This window comes from Phoca vitulina, unplaced genomic scaffold, assembly GCF_004348235.1.
Source record: "Phoca vitulina isolate PV1807 unplaced genomic scaffold, GSC_HSeal_1.0 scaffold115, whole genome shotgun sequence".
In the NCBI taxonomy this organism is placed as follows: domain Eukaryota; kingdom Metazoa; phylum Chordata; class Mammalia; order Carnivora; family Phocidae; genus Phoca; species Phoca vitulina.
Window position 1 is genome coordinate 661698 of NW_022589818.1, and position 22106 is coordinate 683803.

General features: G+C 58.7%; 3 protein-coding genes across 5 annotated transcripts; 1 reads left to right on the plus strand and 2 right to left on the minus strand.

The window, feature by feature from the left end:
• The first annotated feature begins 485 nt into the window (after positions 1-485).
• PAQR6 (progestin and adipoQ receptor family member 6) lies at positions 486-5215 on the plus strand. 3 transcript variants are annotated; one of them, XM_032398286.1, is made up of 8 exons: positions 486-799; positions 2025-2102; positions 2548-2675; positions 2766-2977; positions 3128-3254; positions 3641-3737; positions 3826-3976; positions 4246-5215. In XM_032398286.1, exons 1-8 carry the CDS (start codon positions 584-586, stop codon positions 4518-4520), a joined length of 1284 nt encoding a protein of 427 aa, XP_032254177.1. In that variant the 5' UTR covers positions 486-583; the 3' UTR covers positions 4521-5215. The 3 variants fall into 3 exon arrangements, with proteins under 3 accessions (XP_032254177.1, XP_032254178.1, XP_032254179.1); XM_032398287.1 differs by having other exon boundaries at positions 2772-2977; XM_032398288.1 differs by lacking the exon at positions 3826-3976.
• A 169-nt stretch (positions 5216-5384) lies between these two features.
• On the minus strand, positions 5385-6037 carry BGLAP (bone gamma-carboxyglutamate protein). The gene is made up of 4 exons (XM_032398390.1): positions 5974-6037; positions 5834-5872; positions 5659-5728; positions 5385-5514 (listed from the first exon to the last, which is right to left on the minus strand). Exons 1-4 carry the CDS (start codon positions 6035-6037, stop codon positions 5385-5387), a joined length of 303 nt encoding a protein of 100 aa, XP_032254281.1.
• Positions 6038-6243: 206 nt separating this feature from the next.
• LOC116628194 (polyamine-modulated factor 1-like) lies at positions 6244-22100 on the minus strand. The gene is made up of 5 exons (XM_032398389.1): positions 21547-22100; positions 10364-10469; positions 9643-9743; positions 8503-8698; positions 6244-7822 (listed from the first exon to the last, which is right to left on the minus strand). The coding sequence occupies exons 1-5, from the start codon at positions 21705-21707 to the stop codon at positions 7769-7771; spliced, it is 618 nt and encodes a 205-aa protein (XP_032254280.1). The 5' UTR covers positions 21708-22100; the 3' UTR covers positions 6244-7768.
• Between the last annotated feature and the right edge of the window lie 6 nt (positions 22101-22106).

Below are 22106 nucleotides of genomic sequence, written 5' to 3' on the forward strand. Positions count from 1 at the left end.
ACGGCGTCTCGGGAAGGTTTCTCCGAGGCGACCCCTCGAAGCAAGAAGCCAGCAACTCGGGCGGGGAGCCCTGGGGGTGGTTGTGCGGGGGGCACGCTCGCGTGCGCTGGCCCCGTGAGCAGCTGGTGCCTTCGCGGGGGTGCTGGGTGCCAGCTCGGGGAAGACTGGAGCTCTTCCTCCGGGGGCCGTGGGCGGGAGCCTGGAGACCAGCCTCTGGAGCCTCGGCCCCCGTCCCCCTGCCAGGACCAGCTCGTCTAGTGTGTCGGGGTGAACAGGCACCCGGCTTCCCCGGTGCTTCAACCAGCACCTGAAGGCCTCCGCTCTGGGCTCTGCCCGGCACTGGGCGCTAAGAGGCACCGAAGCCCAGAGAGAGGGGCCTTCTGAGGTCACAAGTCGGGACTTGGATTCCTGTGCCCAGCCTAAGGCAGAGCCCCCCGCTCCTGGCAGGAGCTGACCCCTCCGGCAGCCTGGCCTGAGGGGGGCTCAGCGTCGCCCTGCCTGTTGTGGCCAGTCTGACGTCCGTGGGCTTGGGTCAAGCTGGAGGGGCTGGCTGTGTGCAGGAGGCCGAGTGAGCTGCCTGCTAATGGGGCTGGGCCACCCCACGCTGCGCCCTGGGGGCTGGACAAGGCTGGGATTGTTCCCCGGCTCCCCTTTGTCTCACTCCCCGCCCGGGCCAGGCCTGCCCGCCCGCCCACCACTCTCTCCCTCCCCGCAGCCTGGCTGGCTGGAGCCTGGGACTCTGCCCGAGGAGCCCTGGGCCTGCCGACCCACCGGCTTAGGAGCGCCCGCCAAGCTCTGGGTAAGGCAGCTCAGCTGGGGCATGACGCCTGCCCTGGGGGACCCGAAGTAAAGCGCCTGCTCCAGCCCCCTCCTCTGTTCCCATGGCCACAGCACACAGCCCCGCGGCGACCCTAAGCCCTGCCGCTAAGGGAAGGGACCCTGAGGGGAGTTAGGCCCCAGCGTCTTCACTCTCACCCGTGCCCCAGGGAGGTGGGCAGCACGCAGGATGGGTCAGACCAGCCCCATCCCACTCCTGGGAGGGGCGGGGGTACCTGGGAGGCCTCGGCTCAAAGCTCAGCTGGGGCCCAGGGACAGGAGACCGGTCCGCCCCTGCCCAGCAGGGCCGCCAGCACCCAGCTCGGAGGCGGAGAGGGCCTGGCAGGAGCAGAGGCTTGGGGGACCCGCCCGCGGAGTGAGGTCCCCAGTGGGCGGCACACACGCAGACGGCCACCGGGGGAGGCAGGAAGACGGGCGGGGCCGGGCTGTATTGTTGCCGCGCGGTTTGGGCCGGGAGGGGGAGGGTCTTATTCTCCCTCCCCGGGGGCGGCTCCACCCGCCCAGCTGGCCCAGCCCCTCCACTGGTGCCAAGGAATGTGCCTGGGAGGGGCGGGCGGGGCAGCGGAGCCGCGGCCGCCGGGAGGCAGCGCACAGGTCTGGAGCTGAGGGGTACGGGGCTCAGGAGGGCCGGGGACCCCCGGGGCACATGAGAAGTCCTTAGAGAAGAGCCAGACACCCCGCTAATTCGTTGCCCCTCCCACAGCCATCTGGCCTCTCCAGGAGTCCTCGGCAGCACCATCCGCTGGCTGTGCTCAGCCCCGGCTCTGTGGGCCAAGGGGCGTTCTGGCGGGGGGCAGGGGGGGCGTGAGCGCTCTCTGCACTGACCTCCCTGACTCAGGCTTCCCGGAGACAGAAACTGGGGGCTGGGGACCCGGATCCAGGGTCTGGGGCTACTAACCGAGGCCGCCTTCGGGCTGGGGAGCACCCTGCACTCAGTCTGTCCTGGGCTGAAGCTGAGCAGCCCCTGGGGACCGGGGGTGGGGGGTGGGGGTGCTGAATACTCCAGGCTGGGATGGAGAGGGGGTCACGTGGTACGAGGACGGGGAAGCCAGCTCCCACCCACTCGTACACGTGCGGGCACATACCACCCTGGGTCCCAGTGACCAGGTCCGGCCTGGACCAGCGTGAGAAGGGGCCTGTGGTTGGGGACAGATACCTGATGCCCTCACTCCGCACTTTGTCTCTAGGTCACAGTGCGGAGGTGCCGGGCCACCATGCTCAGTCTCAAGCTGCCCCAACTCCTTCGAGTCCACCAGGTCCCTCGGGTGAGGGGCTTGACCCACCAACTCCCACTCCCCAGGCTACTGACTGGGGCAGAGGCTCTTCCCTTTGAGCAGTTGGGCATGGGTGAGGGGGGCTCCTTCCTGCAGGCCGTCTTATCCCTGCCATCCCTCTGCTCTCTAAGGAGCCTGCTGGCCACCCCTCCCTAGAGCCCAGAACGCTCCTCCACCCAGAGTCCCCTTCTTCCCGGGCGCCCCAGCCCATCCCTCCTCTCTGGTCCCCTTCCCGCTGCCTCCTCGCTTTCTCCTCTGCTCTCTGGGCATTTGGGACCTGCGGTTAAGATGGGGGTCGGATTTGGTTTGGCTTTGGGGCCGTGGTGACCTCCAGCCCGTTCTCTTCAACGCCGCTTGCAGAGATCTCTCCCGGGGAGGAAGGAGCGGGCCCAGTGACGCCCCTCCTGTGTCCACCCCCCCGCCGCGCCATGCACAGGTGTTCTGGGAAGACGGCATCATGTCTGGCTACCGCCGCCCCACCAGCTCGGCCCGGGACTGTGTCCTCAGCTCCTTCCAGATGACCAACGAGACGGTCAACATCTGGACTCACTTCCTGCCCACCTGGTGAGCGGCGCCCCGAGGGGGTGCTCGGCGGGCGGGGGCCGGCGGGCCCGCGGGCGTGGGGGGTGGGCGGCGGGCCTGAGCTCCTGCCAGCCGCAGGTACTTCGTGTGGCGCCTACTGGCGCTGGCGGGGGGCCCGGGCTTCCGGGCGGAGCCGTACCACCGGCCGCTGCTCGTCTTCCTGCTGCCCGCCTGCCTCTACCCCTTCGCGTCGTGCTGCGCGCACACCTTCAGCTCCATGTCGCCCCGCGCGCGCCACATCTGCTACTTCCTGGACTACGGCGCGCTCAGCCTCTACAGCCTGGGTGAGCCCCGCGGGGCCGGGGCGGGGCCGGAGCGTTCGGGGGCGGGGCCGGTCGCTCCGGGGGCGGGGCGGGGGCGGGGCCCGGGTGCTGGGGGCGGGGCCGGGCGCGCCCTTGGGAACCTCAGCTCCAGCCCCGCCCCTTCCTCCCCAGGCTGCGCCTTCCCCTACGCCGCCTACTCCATGCCGGCCTCCTGGCTGCACAGCCGCCTGCACCAGCTCTTTGTGCCTGCCGCCGCACTCAATTCCTTCCTGTGCACCGGCCTCTCCTGCTACTCCCGGTGGGTGCCCCGCCAGTGCGGAAGGGGAAGGCGGAGGGACGGGACAGGGCACCCACCAGACGCGCCGGAGGCCGGCGATGGCGCACGCGCGCCGCCGGCTCTGGCCCATTAGCAACAACGGCCCGGCTTATTGAGGACTCAGCGGGTGTGGCTCCTGCGGGCCGGCACCAAACATGCGCTGTCTCCTTGAACTCTCACAGCCACCCCAGAGGGGGCAGGGGTCTACCCCCCTCACAGACGTGGCCATTTCCAGAGGGCTCACATGCCCTAAGGGCTTTCAAAGCCACTAAGCTACAGTGACATTCCATCTTGGCCAAAGGACCCCTGACCTTCGGTGACCACCCCCGAGAAAGGATGGTGAGCAGCCTTTCCCTCCCGCCTCCCAGGTTCCCGGAGCTAGAAAGCCCTGGGCTCAGTAAAGTCCTCCGCACGACTGCCTTCGCCTATCCCTTCCTGTTCGACAACCTCCCCCTCTTCTACCGGGTAAGGGAGGCTGGGGTCCTGCCCTCCCCGCGCCCCAGACCCTCACCCCCAGAGGCCCTCCCCACCAGCTCTGCTTGTCCTCTGCCAGCTTGGACTGTGCTGGGACAGGGGCCCCAGCTGCGGGCAGGAGGCGCTGAGCGCCGACCACAGCTACCATCTCCTCTGTGCGCTGCTCACTGGCTTCCTCTTCGCCTCCCACCTGCCCGAGCGGCTGGCCCCAGGGCGCTTTGACTACATCGGTGAGAGCTCGAGAGTGGTCCCCATCCAGGAAGGGTGAGGGGACACAGCGTCCTAGAGCACAGAGTGAACAGAGTAATGGGGTATCACGGCCAGGGAGAGTGCCCGCCGTCCAGGCTCCCCCGCTCCTCAGATAACAAACTGGTAGCTTGGGTACCGGGGGCCTTGCAGGTTCTCTTATTCCCAGTTCAGGGGGCAGCCCGCCCCGACGACGAAGTAGGGCAGCCGTGGGAACGGGGTCCATGCCCTAAGCCGCCCGCCCCCCCAACAGGCCACAGCCACCAGCTCTTCCACATCTGCGCTGTGCTGGGCACCCACTTCCAGCTGGAGGCAGTGCTCGCTGACATGGGGTCTCGCCGAGCCTGGCTGGCCACGCAGGAACCCCCCCTGGGCCTGGCGGGCACGGTGGCCACGCTGGGCCTGGCGGTGGCCGGGAACCTGCTCATCATTGCTGCCTTCACCAGCTCCCTGTTTCGGGCCCCCAGCACCTGCCCCCTGCTGCACGGCGGCCCCCTGGAGGGGGGTATGAAGGCCAGACAGCAGTGAGGCCCGTCTCTGAGCCTGCCCTGGGGGAAGGCAGAGGCCAGGCCCCGGTGCTGGGGAGGAGCCCCGACACGGGCCTGACGGAGGTGGGGCACATCGGAGCCTGGAGCCAAGAGTGGCTGCGGAGAGAGGGCAGAGGAGAGGAGGGGGCAGGGGGGGTGCTGGCAGCAAGCAGGAGGGTCGGCAAGGGTGCGCTCAGGGGGGCCGGGGCAAGTGCTGAGGGTCTGAGAGGGGCAGTGCATGTGTCCAGGCTGGAGCTGGGGACAGGGAGGTGCCGGGGTCCTGACGCCTGCTCCTGTTCCTGCCTGCAAGTCTCTGCCAAGCCCAGGGGAGCTCTAACACGACTAACCTAGGCCCACCCCGCGTGCTCGTGCGACAGGCCTGGAGACCCACGGCTGCCCGCGCCTCCCAAACCGGGCGGCACCATCTCCTGACAGCTCTCGGCCCCCGGGCAAGAGTCCGCCTGCCCTGCTCACAGCTGTGTGCTCAAGGTGGCCAGGACTCTGGGTCTATGTGGGTGTCCTGGAGGGTGCGGTGGGCTGGGTGGGGGGAGGGGTGCTGGGCTAGAGGGGGAACCCTAATAATTAGACTTTTAGGAAGTTCCTTTCGATACTTCCAGATGAGGCGGGTACAAATAAATCAGTCGACAGCAGATTTGGGGAAGTACTTTCTGAGACTGAAGAGGGTGCACCTCCTCTCCACTCCCATCCACCCCCCCAAACTCCACAGATGGACAAAGACTCGCAGCCCCACCAATTCCTCTTCCGGAGTTTATTCTGGAGCAGCTGGGATGATGGGGACCCCACACTTGCGGGGCAGGGGGGCCGGGGAGAGGGGAAGGGAGCCGGGGTGGGGGGGCTGCCCGCTCTAGACCGTGCCATAGAAGCGCCGGTAAGCGTCCTGGAAGCCGACGTGGTCAGCCAGCTCGTCGCAGCTGGGGTTGAGCTCGCAGACTTCCCTCCTGGGCTCCAGGGGATCCGGGTAGGGGGCTGGGGCTCTGACACGCCGAGAGCGCGCCATCAGCCTCCAGGACAAATGCCCGCCCCCTCCTCCCACGGCCCTGGGGGGGTCCGCGGAGCCCTGGGCAGGGGGCTGCCCTCTCCCCGCCCATCCCCCAGGCTGGGCCCTGGAGAGCACTCACCCCAGCCAGGAGTCCAGGTAACGCCGGAGCCTCCTCACCACCTCGCTGCCCTCCTGCTTGGACACGAAGGCTGTGGAGCAGAAAGGCAGGATCAGGTGGCTCAGGGCCTGGGAAGCACAGCGGGCAGCCCCGTGGGGTGATGCGCGCCTGCCCCCCACCAGGCCCTGCCTCATACCTGCACCTCTGCGGGACTCCGCGCCGCTGGGCTTCGCATCTGCAAAGGAGAGGGCCCGGTTCACCCCTGCTCGTCCCTGGGGCTCCCCCACCAGGACAGAGCCTGCAGGAGGGTGGCTGGACCAGAGGCGGGGCACTCACCTGCCGCGCCAGCCAGGCAGAGTGCGACCAGGGCCAGTAGGGCGAGGACGGTCACGGGCCTCATGGCGGGTGTGTCCTGTCTGTCCGTGTCTGGGAGCGGCTGCCGGGCTGCTGCTGGGCCTCAGCTGGTCTGATTCTGGCCCTGCGGCCAGCACCCTTTATACTCTGGGTTGTGCCCTGGAGGCGAGGGGGGGGCACCCACCATGTTGTGGGTGGGTCACGGGGGGATCTGCCAGGGCTATTTGGAAGTCACCCGCCCCAGCTCTGAAGGCCAAACCCCAAAGGATGTTGTGGTTGGAACTAGAGCTGCCTGGGCAGGCCCAGCCCCTCCCCAAGGGGTGCACCCCAAGTCCTCAGCTCCAGCCTGAGTTTGAGCATCAGCAGGGCAGGCCGGGAGAGGCGGGAGGGGAGCCTGGGGAGAAAGGGGGCTCCAGGTCTAAAACAGACTCCAGTAGAGCTGGGCTGCTTCTGGAAGGCTGTGATTTGCACTGTTGGCCCCAAGGGCAGGAGCCAAACCGCAGGGAGGGAGGGGCCCGAGGCAGCGATGCCCTGGTTCACCCGGAGGCAGAGGTGCCCTGCCCCTGCGGCCAGCAACGCCCAGTAACAGCAGGCCAGGGACCCGAAACCGCTGAGGTGGGCTGTCAGATAAAGACAGCTCTTCTGTTCAGGGCAGTGGGGACCCTCTCCCAGCGCCCCTCGCAGGGGGGAGAGGCAGGGCCTGTGAGGAGCCGGGAGACGGAGCGCACCTCTGACCCTCTGACCCTCCCTCCTGCCCTGACGGCCTCCTCAAGGTTAACAACTGTGGGGGCCTATCTATCAAGACACAGACGTCCAGCCCGAAAAACCCCATCCCAGCACAGCTGAGGGCCACACGCACTCAGCCCCGCCTGGAGGGAGGGTGTCCTCGAGCCCGGCCTCACTGCCCACCCCATGGCCTGCAGCCAGGCACGAGGGGGGTCTCCCGTGTGAATGCTGCGGCCCCACTGGGCTCAGTGTCCCCAGTGCCCCCAGACAGACCCAACCAAGCCTCCCCGGGGTGAGGGCCTCTCCAGGGAAAACAGTTTTGCGCCCCGCGTGTACCCATCCACTTCACCGGCCAGTCAGAGGAAGCGCCCATCTGCGTGCAACACTGAGGGAGGCCCGCCCGGGGCTTTCTCACGATGAATCCGAGTGGCAAAGAGAAGGGTGGAACCCAGGGGTCTTGGTCTCCATGCCGAGGGGCTCGCTGCCCCCCTGCACGTGATGGTCAGGTGCGCCCCCACCAGCCCACCCCAGCCTGGAGGCTCCCAGAGCAGCGCTGGGGCCTGGCGGGGGGCCCTGGCCCAGGAGAGGCTGGAGAGGCGAGCAGAGGAAGGATCGTCACAGATTACAGTGGAGGAAGCGGAGGAAGTTTATTTATGGATGTGGGGAGAACATGGCACGGTCCCTCGGGCTGACTGGCAAGGGGGCAATTGGGGCAGACCGAACACAGACTCCCCGAGCCAGGTCCGGGGGCGCACAGGAACGGGCGGGGCGGCCGGCTGGCCCCGACCTGGAGGACAGAGAGCCCGGTGCCTGATTCCCAGCACGGGAGCTGGCCGACAGTCCTCAAGTTAGAAGGAAACAGGAAAGGGTCTGAAAGGGGTGAGGGGCTGTGTGTGTGACCCCAAGGGAGCCCCAAAGCAGGAGGGACGGTCAGGCCTCATCCTGCAGCTCATTCCACCCCCGCTCAGGGACTGGGCATGATTTCAGCAGTTGTCAGAGGCAGCTCGCCCAGGCCCTCGAGCCCGACTGCCCCGGTGCGGCCGCCAGCTCCTCACTCGGGCTCCCGCAGCACACGCACCAGCTCCTTCTGTTCTCTGTGCAAGGCCTGGAAGCAGTAGGAGGGGACAAACAGGACACGAGAAAATCCAAACCTTTCCTTCCACTCAGCTTGACTCCAGGCCTCTTTCCCCCAGGACGACACGGAAGGAGTGGGTGCCTGCTGCCCAGTGCCCCAGAGCCAGGGAGGGGGTGAGGACAAGAAGGAAGAGAGCCACTGGGCCTGCTCCTGCTGCCGGCTCTCCAAGGCTTGGGGACCCGGGAGCCAGGGATTTGGGGACCCACTGCTGTGAGGAACAGGAAGGCCTGTCCCAGGAAGGGAACCACCAAGTGGTTATAAGTAAACACAAGCTGGCCATCTGGATGATGGAGCGAGCCCAACGTGGTGCGGCCACTCGAGCCCTGCCCACAACCCTGGACTGGAGCCACCTTCTGAGAGAGAGGAAGGGAGAGAGGGCGAGCAGAGAGTGAAAGGGGGAATCTCAAGCAGACTCCCCGCTGAGTGCAGGGCCGACGTGGGGCTCGATCTCATGACCCTGAGATCACCACCTGAGCCGAAACTGAATCGGACACTCAACCGGCTGCACCCGCCCCGGGCGCCCCCTAATGTGCACGTTTTAAAGCTCCTGGGGATCGGTCACGTGGAGAACCCCACGGCCACGGAGTGCTAGCCCTGACTAACAGGAGGAGCCGGTCCCTTGGGCTGGGGACCAGGCCTGGGACACTCACCTGCCAGGCCTGCTGCCGCGCCCTGCCCCGCTGCCGCAGCTCCTGCACCCGCCCCCGGCCGGCCAGGACGGCCTCGGCCAGCTGCCTGTTCTCGGCCTCCTGTCTGTGTACACGGCGCCGCAGGGCGTCCCGCTGCTGCACGAAGTAGGGCATCAGGGCGCTGCGCACATCTTCTTCCGGGATCCCGCTGGGGCGCCTGCGATCCCACCGGGGCCAGTGGACGGGGTGGGGAGGACGTGTGTGGGTGAGGCTGCCGTGGCCTCCCACCTGCGGCCTCTAGCGGGGCGGGCTTCCACTGGTACACTCACCGGCTGGCGCTCAGCTCGGCGCCCAGGGACCCCCTCTGCCCGCTCTCCCCGCCCACGTCTGCGCCGCCCCCATGTCTAGCGCTCCAGGACGGGAGGCGACCTTCCAGCTACTGCCTCTGTCCGTGGGACCCCGCGCACCCGCTCCTCAGTGAGCCGGAGACTAGGGGACCCGGAGGGGCCCCAGCAAGTGCTGGCTAACGTGGGAAGATGAGGCAGGCGGGTCTGGAGGCAAGAGGATGGGGGTCCTGAAAGCCCAGAGCGAGGGGATGGGTTGGTTCCAGTGGGCAGTGGGGTGGAAGCCACCAGAGGTCCTTTAAAAAATTTGTTTTCAGCTCTAAAACTCATTTCTCTTACATGTTAAGGTCACAAAGCATAAAGAACTTGGAAAGCACGAGAAAGGTGTTTCCTGGCTCTGGCCTCAGACAGTTCAGACAGGGAGAGTGGGGGCAGGCAGGAGCTCGGCGTGGGACGCCCCAGGCCGCGAGGCTGCCCGCGGGGATGTCAGCCCCAGGGCAGCAGCTCTGGCGGTCTTGTTCACCGCTGAATCCCAGGCATGTAAAACCGTTTGGGGCGTACAGGGTGTCCCCTAAATATTGTTAAATGGACAAGTGAATAAAAACCAGACGCCGGGCCGGCCTGACAGAGACTGCAAATCCGCCCTTCCACCTCCTGCCGACGGGCAGATGGGTCCTGAAATGAGCCCCCTGCAAGGACGGCCCCCCCAGCCGGCCCCAAGCCCCCGACAGCACGTGCCGGCTACGAGGCTCTCCTTCCCCAGAGGGGAGGACGGGCTTGCTGCGCCCCGAGGCCCGCGCACGGGGCAACTTCTCACCAGGCCGGCTCCGTGCGGTCTTTGCCTTCTTGTACGATCTTGTCCAAGGAGTTCAAGACCGCTTCCAGGTTCCCCTCCACTTTGATCTCAGAGATTTCCTCCTGAAGAGCAAGCAGGAGAGAGCTCCAATGACACCAGACAAGCCCACCGTGAAAATACGCCAAACCGTGGGCAGGACTCAGTAAGATCTGGGCTAATTTCGGTGTCTTTGTACCAACATTCCAACTTCTCTCCATGCGACTTTACTAAGCACAGGAAGTAGCGAATGGAACACACTGGACAGGGCCTGTGCCCAGCACCTCGGGATGCCGCAGCCCCAGGCCCAGCCGCTGGTGCCACACACCCACGCCGGTGCTTCCTGCCCCCCCCCGCCGCCCCGGAGCACGGAGCACGGGAGCACGGAGCACGAGCGCGGGAATGGAGCCCTCTGAAGAGATCACCGTGCCCTAAAGACACGAACACGGTCCCGTCCTCTTTGGTACCCCCTGCGGCACGCAGCTCCGCGGAATCGCAGTTAAGTGTCTCCTCTGCACCTGGCCCTGCACCAGGTGCTGGGGACGCGGGGAGGCCAGGAGCCCGTGGGGCAGACAGCACGGGGGCACGGCACCGGACGAGAGCGGGGACACGCCAGGGAACGGACGGCAGCCACGCGGGCAGCTCTGAGCACTGAGGACCCAGAGGGCCCGAGCCAGCGCCCCCTGCTGCGCTCCTTGCCACTCACCCGGACAGATGTCTGCAACTGGGTGACGAACTTGTCGTAGATTCGCTGTGTCACCTCAGGCTGCACCTGGTAGAGGCGCTCGTAACAGTCCGTGAATCTCTGGTAGCTGGCGGGAAGGAGACGGCCGGGCGGAGGGTCACGTGCACAGCCAGCCGCAGCCCCGGCCTGGCCACCCCCCTCCCCGCGCGCCCCCAGCCGTGGGGCTCGGGGTCCAGTCAACTCCACGGCCCTGGGTAAAGGCCTGCAGCTCCGCTCGGCCTCACCTGTCCCCAGGGTCCTCACTGCCTCTCAGCAGAGCCCAGCTGAGCTCAGGGGTCTCCCCTTACACGGTGGGTCACACCTGTCCACCACGGTGCATCAAATCACCGGGAGGGCTTGCTAGGACTCGGCGCCGGCCGCCCCCCCAGTGTCCAACTAGCTCCCAGGGAGGCTGCGCTGGTGTGGGCCGCGGTCCCTGAGAAACTCTGGTCGTTCCAGTCCCCTTGCCGGGCTGGACTAGGACAGGACATGTGGCCTCAGGCAGAGGTATCCTTCCTCCTCAAAGGAGCCACACGGGAAGGATGCCCCTTTTGTAGGATGTGACGACACGTGCTGGAGGCTAGGTCTCCAGCTCCCAGCCATTGTGGGGGCCCTGGCCTGAGGGCAGAGTTCATTCCCTAAGGAGGCTGAACGGAAGAGAAGAACTGGGGTGTGTGAGGACATCATCAAGCTGCTGAAGACACCAAACTAGAGCCACCCCACCTTGGGGCTGCTACTTAGTGGGGTAATGGATTCCTCTTATTGTTCACGCCATTTTTAAAGAAATTTTTTTAATAGATTTTATTTATTTGAGAGGGAGAGAGAGTGAAAGAGCGCACAAGCAGGGGGAGTGTCAGGCTGAGGGAGAAGCAGGCTCCCCGCTGAGCAGGGAGCCCCACGTGGGGCTCGATCCCAGGACCCTGAGATCATGACCTGACCCGAAGGCAGATGCTTGACTGACTGAGCCACCCAGGTGCCCCTGTTCACGTCTTTTAAAATCAGGTCTCTGTCACTGGCAGTTGAGAGCTGGATCCCTGATCCTTCTCGTAGCTGGAAAGATCAGAGGGTACCCAGGACGCTCCCAGTGGCTTGCTCTCTCAGAAGTCTCCTGCCTTTTCTCTCCCCACTCCCTGCTTTCCTGTGTCTCTACCGTCTCCCTCGGGCCCTTCACCTTCTGCCAGGGTTCAGTGCTGGCCGCCAACCAGGTCCTGGCTGTTCTGCGGGGAGGGAGGCCGCACGGCCCTCCGGGAGCTTCGGGCAGAGAGGCGCCAGCAGGCACAGAAACACACGAGACCGTGGGGACGGCCACTTGTGGAGGGCGCTCTGAAGGAACAGGGTCTCGGGATCGTCTTTAAGCTGGGGTTGGGGGTGTTCAGTGACCCGCAGGAAGTGTCTGAGCGAGGGAGACCCCAAGCACCTAACTGCCCACACCTGTGCTTGGTTGCGGGTCCGGATGCTCCTCAGCCGTGTGGTCAGGCTGGGGGGCCGTGGGACACACAGGGGATTGGGTCCCTGGAAGACGGCGCCTAGCCCCCACCCCACCCGGGAGGATCACTGCTGGTCCCCCCTTCTCATGGCTCTCGGCCTCCCCGCCCAGGTCCTGCCCTACACAATGTCTGTGGAGCAGGTGACATTCGAGAGTGCCCAGGGGCTTGCAAGGGACACCTGCTACGTTTTCAGGAAATCTGTGAGCCTGCTGTTCAACAGGGCCGCACTGAACACTAGGTTATATAATCTGGCAGTAAATGTTAAAAGAAATGGTACTAACTACTCAAGACACACGACTTCCTAATGCAGCACGTTCTCGGGGCTCTGGAGGCGGCTGACGTCCTCTGTGTGGAAACACTCGGTAAGGCGCCCTGCTGCCATCTCTCCGGGACTCCGGATTGAGCGTTTACACCTTGGCAACTGGCAAACGCAGTGAGCCAGGGCTTTATTTTTGGAGGGCTGGTTGCAAGCCTCTGCCTGGCTCCGCGGGAGGGGACGGTCTCTCCCTGTGTGCCTGTCCACACTGGACGCCGACACCCCTTCGGGGCTAAACCTTGGCACCCGTGGCCAGGGCAAGGGACGGATGGCGGGCACCCTTCAGCCTCGGTGGGGCCCCAGGCATCTTGTGTGCCGCCAGCCCCCCTCGCCACGCAGTCTGCGGCTACACGAGGAATGCGGAGACGCAGGACGCCTGCCCAAGCAGGGCTGGATCTGAAACCGGGTAATTGTGGCTTGAGACGGACTTGGCTTGGACACCGGAGATCCTGTTCCTCCACCTGGCCCGCTCGACGGCAGAGGGTCTGAGTGGGCCCCTGTGCTGTGCTCAGGAGGCCGGCAGTGCCGAGGGCCCGGGGCGGGGGCCGGGGGCCAGCCATGCTGCGCAGAGCTCTTCCCACGGCCCCGATGGGCTCTGAGGACTCAGTGAAAGTGAAGCCCGTCCACGCAGATCCCCGAATGGGCACGGAGGGAAGGCAGCCGGACTGGAGGCCGGTGTCAGTGAGACAGGAGGACAGGGATCCTCGCTTTGTTTGTTTCCAGTTTTCCTGCGATATAACCGCCATGCCTCCTTCTATAAGGCACACGGCATGATGCTTTGACCCACGTATACAGTGAAACGATGAGCACAGGAAGTGTAGCCAACACCCATCACCAGCTCACAGAGATACAAAAAACAGGGAAGAAAAGTTTTTCCTCGTGATGGGAATTGCAACAGACGCTCTTCCCAGGGCGGCATGAGCTGCGGTCATCGTGGTGGACACCGCACGCCCAGGGCTTCCTCATCCTCTAGCTGATGCGCGTGCCTTTGTCCACCTTCCTCCAACCCCCCCATCCCCACCGCCAGGAATTCCCTTCTCGAGAGCCAGGGCAGGCTTGGGAATGGTTTAAATGCCCTTGTGAATCTCCTAAAAAAATACTCTAAGGGAAAAGCAGGAAAAGTGATGCATTTTAGAAAACATGCCGGGCCGTCCTGCCCCCTGCAATGTCACTGGGATCACTGGGATCTCCAGGGTGCCCAGAACTGTTAGATGCGGCTGCAGACCAGCCCCACCCCCAGCTACCCTGGACTCCAGGCCAGCAGGCATACGCTGCTGGGGCGGGGGAGCCCTCCCTCATGAGCAGCCCTGGTGGCCTCTCTGCAAGTCCCCCTTGGCCCTCTGTTGGAACGGTGCCCTGGCCTTGGCCTTCCAAGGGTACGCAAGGGGCGTACTGCTGCGTGCTGGCTACGTGCACTGGGTCTGCGGAATCTTGGCCTGTCTGTCTGGGTTCAAATCCTACCTCTACCGCTCATCAGATGAGTGATCTGTGACAACTTCTTCACCTTTCCCTGCCTCAGGTTCTGCTCTGTCAAGTGGGGATAGTGTGTCCACGCTCACAGAATTACTGTGAGGTCACATAAGTAAGGTACTTAGCACGGTGCCCAGCGCACTGACAAGCGCCATGTTAGCTACAATTAGTATCCCTAATTTCAGGAAAACAGTCCTCACTGCCCCCCTCAGAGGTGCCAAACAGTAAGCTGGCTTCCAGGATGGGGCGCCTGGGTGGCTCAGTCGTTGAGCGTCTGCCTTCAGCTCAGGTCATGATCCCAGGGTCCTGGGATTGAGCCCCGCATCGGGCTCCCTGCTCCTTGGGAGCCTGCTTCTCCCTCTCCCACTCCCCCTGCTTGTGTTCCCTCTCTCGCTGTGTCTCTCTCTGTCAAATAAATACATAAAATCTTAAAAAAAAAATAAAACAAGATAATATTATAAAAACCAAACCAAACCAAACCAAACCAAACCCGGAAGCCAATGCGTACAATCCACGGAGCCCATTCAGATTTCACCAGCTATCACACATACCTCACTTGGTGTGGACATCACATGTGTAACCCTGTGTAACTACTACCTCAGTCAAGGTACGGCACTTTTTTCACTTTTTTTAAAGACGATTCATTCATTTGAGAGAGAGAGAGACCAGGGGGAGGTGCAGAGGGAGAGGGAGCAGCAGACTCCTGGCTGAGCAGGGGGCCCAATGTGGGGCTCGATCCCAGGACCCTGGGACCATGACCGGAGCAGATGTTTAACCAACTGAGCTACCCAGGCGCCCCTACTGGATGCTTTTTAAAGACATTGACACACAGGGGGCGCCTGGGGGGCTCAGTCAGTTAAGCGTCTGCCTTCGGCTCGGGTCATGATCCCGGCGTCCAGGGATCAAGTCCCACATCAGGCTCCCTGCTCAGCGGGAAGTCTGCTTCTCCCTCTGACCCTTTCCCCTCTCATGCTCTGTCTCACTATCTCTCAAATAAATAAATAAAATTAAAAAAAAAAGACATTGACATGATATGAGTTGGAGTCTCAAAAAAAATCAGTCTAGAGCCTCTAGAAAGACCGTAGACAGTCCTGCCAACAATCTGTTCCTCTGCAAAGCAGAGTACCTTTAAAGTCATTGTATTCAGAGCATTACAAATAAATAAATAGAGATTTTTAAATCGGTGGAGATATCTCAAAACATGAAAAAAAAAAAAAAAAAAGGATCAGCCATGACTTTAAGACACATCAGGGGCACCTGGCTGGTAGACTGTGTGACTCTTGACCTCAGGGTCGTGAGTTCCAGCCCCACGTTGGGAGCAGAGATTACTAAAAATAAATAAACAAAACAGAAATTGTGACTGGAGATTTTAAAAAGAAATGGATGGCTCAATCAAGATTTTTTTTAATAAATAAAAGATTTTATTTATTTTTTTTATTTTTTAAAGATTTTTATTTATTTGACAGAGAGAAACACAGCGAGAGAGGGAACACAAGCAGGGGGAGTGGGAGAGGGAGAAGCAGGCTTCCCGCAAAGCAGGGAGCCCGATGCGGAGCTCGATCCCAGGACCCCGGGATCATGACCTGAGCCGAAGGCAGACGCTTAACTGAGCCACCCAGGCGCCCCTAAAAGATTTTAATAAAACTGAAAAGTTGAAACTGATAATAAGTATAGAATTTTACACCCAGGAAACAGAAACCACACATTCTTTTCAAGCACACATGGAACGTTCACAAAAACTGCCCACATACTGGCCATATGATTTCAAAGTGTCAAAGTTCCCCCCAAAATCAGTGTCATACAGACCATGTGATCTAACCATAATGCGATAAAATTAGAAATCACAACAAAAGGATAACTTTAAAAAAATTACATGTCTGGAAACCAAATAACATACTACTAAATAATCATTCGGTTAAAGAAGAAATCGTAAGGAAAATTACAAAGTCCATAAGTTTAAATGACTACGTCCACATGTGAAAGAATGGAGTTGGACCCCTTTCTCATACCATACACAGAAACTAACTCAAAATGGATCAAACATAAGATCAAAAACCATACAACTCATTAGAAGAAAACACAGGTGTAAGTCTCTGTGACCTTGAATCAGACAGTGGTTTCTCACATATGACACTAAAACCACCCGCAACCAAAGAAAAAATTCTCCGCAACTTTTTCTCTAAATAAATACACATTAATAAGTGATCTAAATTGGACCTCTCAAAATTAGAACCCTTACAAGTTAACAGTAAAAAGCCCACTTAAAAAATGGGCAAAATATGGGGCACCTGGCCGGCTCACTCTGTGGAGCATGCAACTTGATCTCAGGGTTGTGCGTTCAAGCCCCATGTTGGGTGTAGAGAGTATTTAAAACTAAATGAAGGGGTGCCTGGGTGGCTCAGTTGGCTTTCTTCGGCCCAGGTCACGATCCTAGTTTCCTGGGATCGAGCTCTGCACTGGGCTCCCTGTTCAGTGGAGAGTCTGCTTCTCCGTCTCCCTCTGCCCCCCATTCGTGCTTGCTCTCTCTCTAGTGCTCTCTCTCTCTCTCAAAATCTTTTAAAATAAGAAAGACAAAAATAAAATGAAAAAAATTATATATAATAATGGGCAAAATATTTGAATCAACATTTCTCCAAAGAAGATACAAAAATGGTCAATAAGCACATGAAATGTGCTCAGCCTCGGTAGTCCTTAGGAAAATACAAATCCAAGGCACTGTGAGATACCACTTTATGCCCAGCTACGGGCTACCATCAAAAAGACAGACAGTAAGGAGTGTGGGTGAGGATGTGGAGAAATCGAAACCCTTGCCACACCTCAAGCTGGTGGAAATGTAAAATAGCACAGCTGCTTTGGGAAACAGTTTGGCAATTCCCCCAAAGGGAAACCCGGAGTTATTACATGAGCCAACAATTCCACTCGTGGGTGTATCCCCAGGAGAGCCGGACACTTGTTCAGTGATGCTCTTCGCAGCATTATTCATAACAGACAATAAGGTGAAAACTGCCCCACCTGGATGTCAAGTCAATGCAGGATAAACAAAATGTGGTAGGGAGAGCCACACAACAGAATACAATTGTCATAAAAAGGAGTGACGTGTTGGGGCGCCTGGGTGGCTCAGTTGGTTAAGCGACTGCCTTCGGCTCAGGTCATGATCCTGGAGTCCCTGGATCGAGTCCCGCATCGGGGTCCCTGCTCGGCAGGGAGTCCGCTCCTCCTTCTGACCCTCCCCCCTCTCATGTGCTCTCTCTCTCTCAAATAAATAAAAGAAAAAAGAAAAAAGAAAAAAAAAAGAGTGACGTATTGACACAGGGGACATGGACGAACCCTGAAATCATTCCTTATGCGAAGTGCGGGAATCCGGACACATTAGGCCAGGTATGGTATGCTATGTATAGATGGAATGTCCAGAACTGGCAGATGCACACAGACAGAAGGTACACTGGTGACTGCTGGGAGATGGGATGAGGAATGGGGAGTGACTGCTAACAAACACGAGGTTTCTTTCTGGGGCAATGAGAATGTTCTAGAACCAGAGAGTGGTGATGGGTGCACAACTCTGTGAATGTGCTAATTGTGCACTGTGAGGGTAAATTTCATGGTATAAGAATTATATCTCAATTAAAAACTTAAATGACTATGAAAATATGAAATACCAGAATTTGTAGAAACCAGCAAAAGTAGTCATATGAAAATTTATAGTTTTTTTTTTTTTTTTTAAAGATTTTATTTATTTGACAGAGAGACATACAGCGAGAGAGGGAACACAAGCAGGGGGAGTGGGAGAGGGAGAAGCAGGCTTCCCGCTGAGCAGGGAGCCGGATGCAGGGCTCGATCCCAGCACCCTGGGATCATGACCTGAGCCAAAGGCAGACGCTCAACGACTCAGCCACCCAGGCGCCCCTATAGTTTTTTTTTTTTAAGATTTTACTTATTTATTTGCCAGAGACAGAGAGGGAACACAAGCAGGGGGAGTGGGAGAGGGAGAAGCAGACTCCCTGCTGAGCAAGGAGCCTGGTGATGCGGGGATCAATCCCAAGACCCTGGGATCATGATCCGAGCCGAAGGCAGCCGCTCAACCGACTAAGCCACCCAGGCGCCCTGAAAATTTATAGTTTTAAGCACATTTTTCAGAAAACAAAAAAGGCTGAAAAAGAAAAGAGCTAAATATTCAACTCAAAAACTTGGGAAGAGACTAATAAAACAAATCTAAAGAAATAAAAACAAATAAATAATAAAGATAAAGATAGATTTCAAAGATATAGAGACTCATAATAAACCTCAAAAGTTTTTTTTAAAAGCCAATTCTGTAAAAAGATTAGTAAGATAGAGAGAACTCTGCCTACACAAAGTCCAAAAAAGAAAAGCAGCATATAATGGAAAAGGGGAAAATAATAAAAATTTAAATAAAAATTTAAAACATTTTGAAAAATTAGAATATAACAAAGGAGACAGATTTGGGTGGGGGGGATGCCTGTAAAACAGCAATTCTGTCACAAGAAGAAATCAAATCTGAGCCGACTTGTAGCCATTACAAGAAACCGCTCCATGCCAGACGTCTGCAGTGCCCTCTGGAGGACACATCCAGCATCACGGCTCTTAACGCCCGCTGTCCTCAACCACGCCAAAAAGTGCTTGGCCTAAATGAGCTCTTGCAAACTTTTTCTTTTTAATGAAAGATTTTATTTATTTATTTGAGAGAGAGAGACAGCAAGAGAGGGAACACAAGCAGGGGGAGTGGGAGAGGGAGAAGCAGACTTCCCGCTGAGCAGGGAGCCCAATGCGGGGCTCGATCCCAGGACCCTGGGATTATGACCTGAGCCCAAGGCAGATGCTTAACGACTGAGCCACCCAGGAGCCCCTCTTGCAAACTTTTAAGACACAGATAATCCCAATCTTATATAAACTGTTTCAGAAGAGGGAGTACTGTCCAAGTCCTCATACATGGCTAATACATCTTTGATTCTATAAACAAATAGAGTAAAAAAAAAAAAAAAAAAAAAATTATAGGTCCATTTAACTTATTAGCATACGAACACAGATCTAACTAAATCTAACAGTGTATTTTTTTTGAAGATTTTATTTTTAAGTAATCTCCACCCACCGTGAGGCTCAACCCCACAACCCCAAGATCAAGAGTCACACGCTCCCCTGAGTGAGCCAGCCAGGTGCCCCCTAACAGTGTATTTTAAAAATACACCATAATCAAGTACATTTATTCCCAGAATGCAAAGATGGTTTAACTTCCATATCTACCAACAGAGATAATATTGGTGAATATTAATGAACTAAAGAAAAACTCAATATCATCTCATTAAAAGAAGAAAACATTTGATAAAGTTCAACACCTAATTATGACTCCTCAGGCGCACCTGGCTGGCTCAGTCAGAAGAGCATGTGACTTGATCTCTGGGTTATGAGTTTGAGCCCCATGTTGGATGTAGACATTACTTACATAAACACACTTAAAAAAATAATTATGACTTTTTAAAAACCTCTCAGAAAACTAGAAACACACAGGGACTTTCATAATTTTCCAAAAATACGTACCAAAAACTTAAACACTGTGGAGAACTTTAGGAAGAAGGCAAAGACAATTACATCACTGTTGCTACAAATCCTTGATGACAATGTGGGTGAATCTCACAAAGGCAATGTCAAGGAAAAGAAGTCAGACATAAAAGATTACAAACCACAGGATTCCATTTAATAAAGTGGGGGGGGTGGGGTGGGCAGAAACCCAGGCAAAACTAATGTCTGGTTAACCGAAGTCAGGCAAGTGGCTACCCTTTCAGCTGAAGGTAAAGATGGGAAGGGGGCATACGAGCACTTCCTGGGGTTGTTTCTCGATCTGGGTGCTGGTTACATGGGTGTGCTCGTTCGTGAAAATGCTATCAAGCTGAACATTTATGATTTGTGCATTTTGAGGGAGGTTATACTTTAATAAGAGTGGAGCAAGAATGCTAGATACAACTATCTTACAAAAAGTAATAGTTTCTCTAAGTCATCAGTAACTAATGTTAAAAAAAAATAGAGAATATTCACAATAGTAACAGAAACTATGAAGGACTAGGTAGTGACCTAGTAAAGAATGCATGAGTTCTTTAAAGAACTTTAAAACTCTACAGAAGGGGCGCCTGGGTGGCTCAGTCGGCTAAGCGTCTGCCTTCAGCTTGGGTCATGATCCCAGGGTCCCGGGATGGAGCCCTGAGTTGGGCTCCCTGCTCAGCGGGGAGCCTGCTGCTACCCCTGCTTGTGCTCTTTCTCTGTCAAATAAATAAAATCTTAAGATGAGTCTGGAAAAAAAATAAAAGCTGGAGGAAATGAGTAGGCAGCTGTTGGAAAAGGAAGCCATATGACTGACAAGCGTAATGAGGGTATGTCCCAAGCTGTGAGGCAGCAGGGGTGTTAAACCACGTGGGCCAGCCCTCTCCACACCTTCAGAGTGGCGGGAGTCAGAATGGTGGACCCCGGTGCTGGTGAGGATGGAGGAAACTGGAACAGCTTTTCTGGAAAGCAATCTGACAAGCCACAGGTAGGTGTAAACCCCAGAATCCAGGGGCCCCTCTCCGTTATCTACGTCCAGAAATGCCAGCACTCGCAAGAGCATGGACAAGGACAGTCACCTGGGCATGACTGGTGGAGGAGGGGTCCGGAGGCAACCAGGGATCTGTGACCGGGGATGGGTAAGCGCTGGATGCATATCATGGAATGAAAAGCAGCCTGAGAAGCCCTGAACCACATGCACTTACAGTACGTGGTTAGATCTTAAAAAAAAAAAAAATGGTGTTGAGTGAAAAAAGTTGTATGTAGCTCAATCATCATTCATATAAACTTAAAACATGCACAGACAAAACAACATATTTAACAAGGAAGCAAACATACTCAAATGTCGCTGCTTGCACTCACGCTAACCCAGACGCCCCCATCCCACTGCTCTATTTCTTTACCCTGATTTATTTCTCTTTATGGCACTAGTGCGCCTTCTCCAGGAGAGCAGGGACCTTCCTGGCCCCTTGACCACAGGTTCATCTCCAGCTCCTAGAACAGAGCCTGCGACATTGTAGACGCACATAAATAATCGGAGGACACAGAGCCAACAGAAACTGGGCCTATGGAGAGGGGAGAGGAAGACAAGAATGAGCGGGGGTGGGGGGGACACTAAAACAAAGAAGGGACCTCGCCTGGACAGATCTTGGTGGCGCCTTATGACGGGTCCATAAAAATAATTACAAATTATTTTATCAAATTAATTACTCTGGAAACTAGGTCCTGCACGAAAAGGCCGCCACCTCCCCTCCCCCAGCAGACCTGACTACCTCAGGGCCTTTGCACAAGCTGCGTCCGCCGCCTGCAGGCTCTCCCCATCCCTCACTGCTCCCGGTTCCGCTCGGTGTCACGCGCTCCGGGGTCTCCCTTCCCCGAGCTGCCCGCCGTCTCAGCAAGCGCCGCGCCTACGCTGCCCCCTGCACGTCCCCACCCGCGGACGCGCGCAGGAGGGCGCTCGTACGCGTGCGGACTGCCCCACCGGCGCTGGGCCGGCCGCAGCTCTGTGCCGCACGGAGGCGCGGGCCGCGCGGGGAGCACGGTCACAGCACCGCCCGCGGGGGACACGGCGCGACCCCCGCGCGGACGGCCCACGACCCGCCTGCACTTCCGCATCAGGTCGTCGACACCCCACACTTCACCGACCGCCGTCCCGCGCCCTGCCGGCCGGGCCGCGGGGGAAAAGAGCACCGAGCTCCCCGCCCCGCCCCCGGACGGCGCGCGCGAGACCACGTGACTGCCGGCCCGCCGGCCCGTCCCCGCCCGGGCACGAGGCCACGTGACCGGGCCGCCGCCGCGCCCGCTCCGCTAGGCCTCTCGCGCGCCTATAGCTTCGTCCCCCTTACCTCCCGGCGGCGACCAGCTTCTGGAGGAAGGTATCCACCAGCGTGTCGAGGAGCTTCACCCTCGGGATGGTGGCGCCGGGGGGCACTGATTCCGGACACGACCCCTCAGGCCCCTTTTCCTCACGGCCGCTCTCTGCGTTGACGCTGCGCGCTGCGGCCATGTTGAAGCCAGACCGCCAAATCTGACGGGCTCGGCCGCCCCGCCCACCGAGGCCCCCGATTGGCCAGCCTCGGCCCCGGGCCTCTCCGGTTGGAAGCGGCGGGTGTCCATCACCGAGCCCCACCCCGGCAGCCGCACGCTCCGCACGCACGTCCTCCCCGGGCTGGCAGGCCGAGTAAGAGCGAGCCGAAGCTCAGGGGCTCAATAAAAACTTTTAATCACACGTCAGAGACTTCGTACAGTGCAACAGTGAATGTCCGCGCTAATGTTCCCAGGAGTCCAGTCTACCAAACGCCAGCTGTGCCTGCGTGCCGCCCGCCCGGTGTCCCATGTTCCGTCCAGTTCGGGCCACGGACCAGCTCAGCCACAAGTCCAGCTGACGTGGCCCTTGGTCCGCTCC

What these genes read in the sequence shown, in the direction of transcription:
- LOC116628194 (XM_032398389.1), bottom strand. Translation starts at nt 21,707, where the DNA reads ATGGCCGCAGCGCGCAGCGTCAACGCAGAGAGCGGCCGTGAGGAAAAG. An exon ending in AGTTGCAGACATCTGTCCGG is followed by an intron (nt 9,744 to 10,363) that starts GTGAGTGGCAAG and finishes CTTGCTCTTCAG; the next exon opens with GAGGAAATCTCTGAGATCAA. An exon ending in CGCGGCAGCAGGCCTGGCAG is followed by an intron (nt 7,823 to 8,502) that starts GTGAGTGTCCCA and finishes TACTGCTTCCAG; the next exon opens with GCCTTGCACAGAGAACAGAA.
- PAQR6 (XM_032398286.1), top strand. Translation starts at nt 584, where the DNA reads ATGGGGCTGGGCCACCCCACGCTGCGCCCTGGGGGCTGGACAAGGCTG. An exon ending in GGCCTCTCCTGCTACTCCCG is followed by an intron (nt 3,255 to 3,640) that starts GTGGGTGCCCCG and finishes CCCGCCTCCCAG; the next exon opens with GTTCCCGGAGCTAGAAAGCC. An exon ending in AGGGCGCTTTGACTACATCG is followed by an intron (nt 3,977 to 4,245) that starts GTGAGAGCTCGA and finishes CCCCCCCAACAG; the next exon opens with GCCACAGCCACCAGCTCTTC.
- BGLAP (XM_032398390.1), bottom strand. Translation starts at nt 6,037, where the DNA reads ATGAGGCCCGTGACCGTCCTCGCCCTACTGGCCCTGGTCGCACTCTGC. An exon ending in CTGCCTGGCTGGCGCGGCAG is followed by an intron (nt 5,873 to 5,973) that starts GTGAGTGCCCCG and finishes TCTCCTTTGCAG; the next exon opens with ATGCGAAGCCCAGCGGCGCG. An exon ending in TACCTGGACTCCTGGCTGGG is followed by an intron (nt 5,515 to 5,658) that starts GTGAGTGCTCTC and finishes TCGGCGTGTCAG; the next exon opens with AGCCCCAGCCCCCTACCCGG.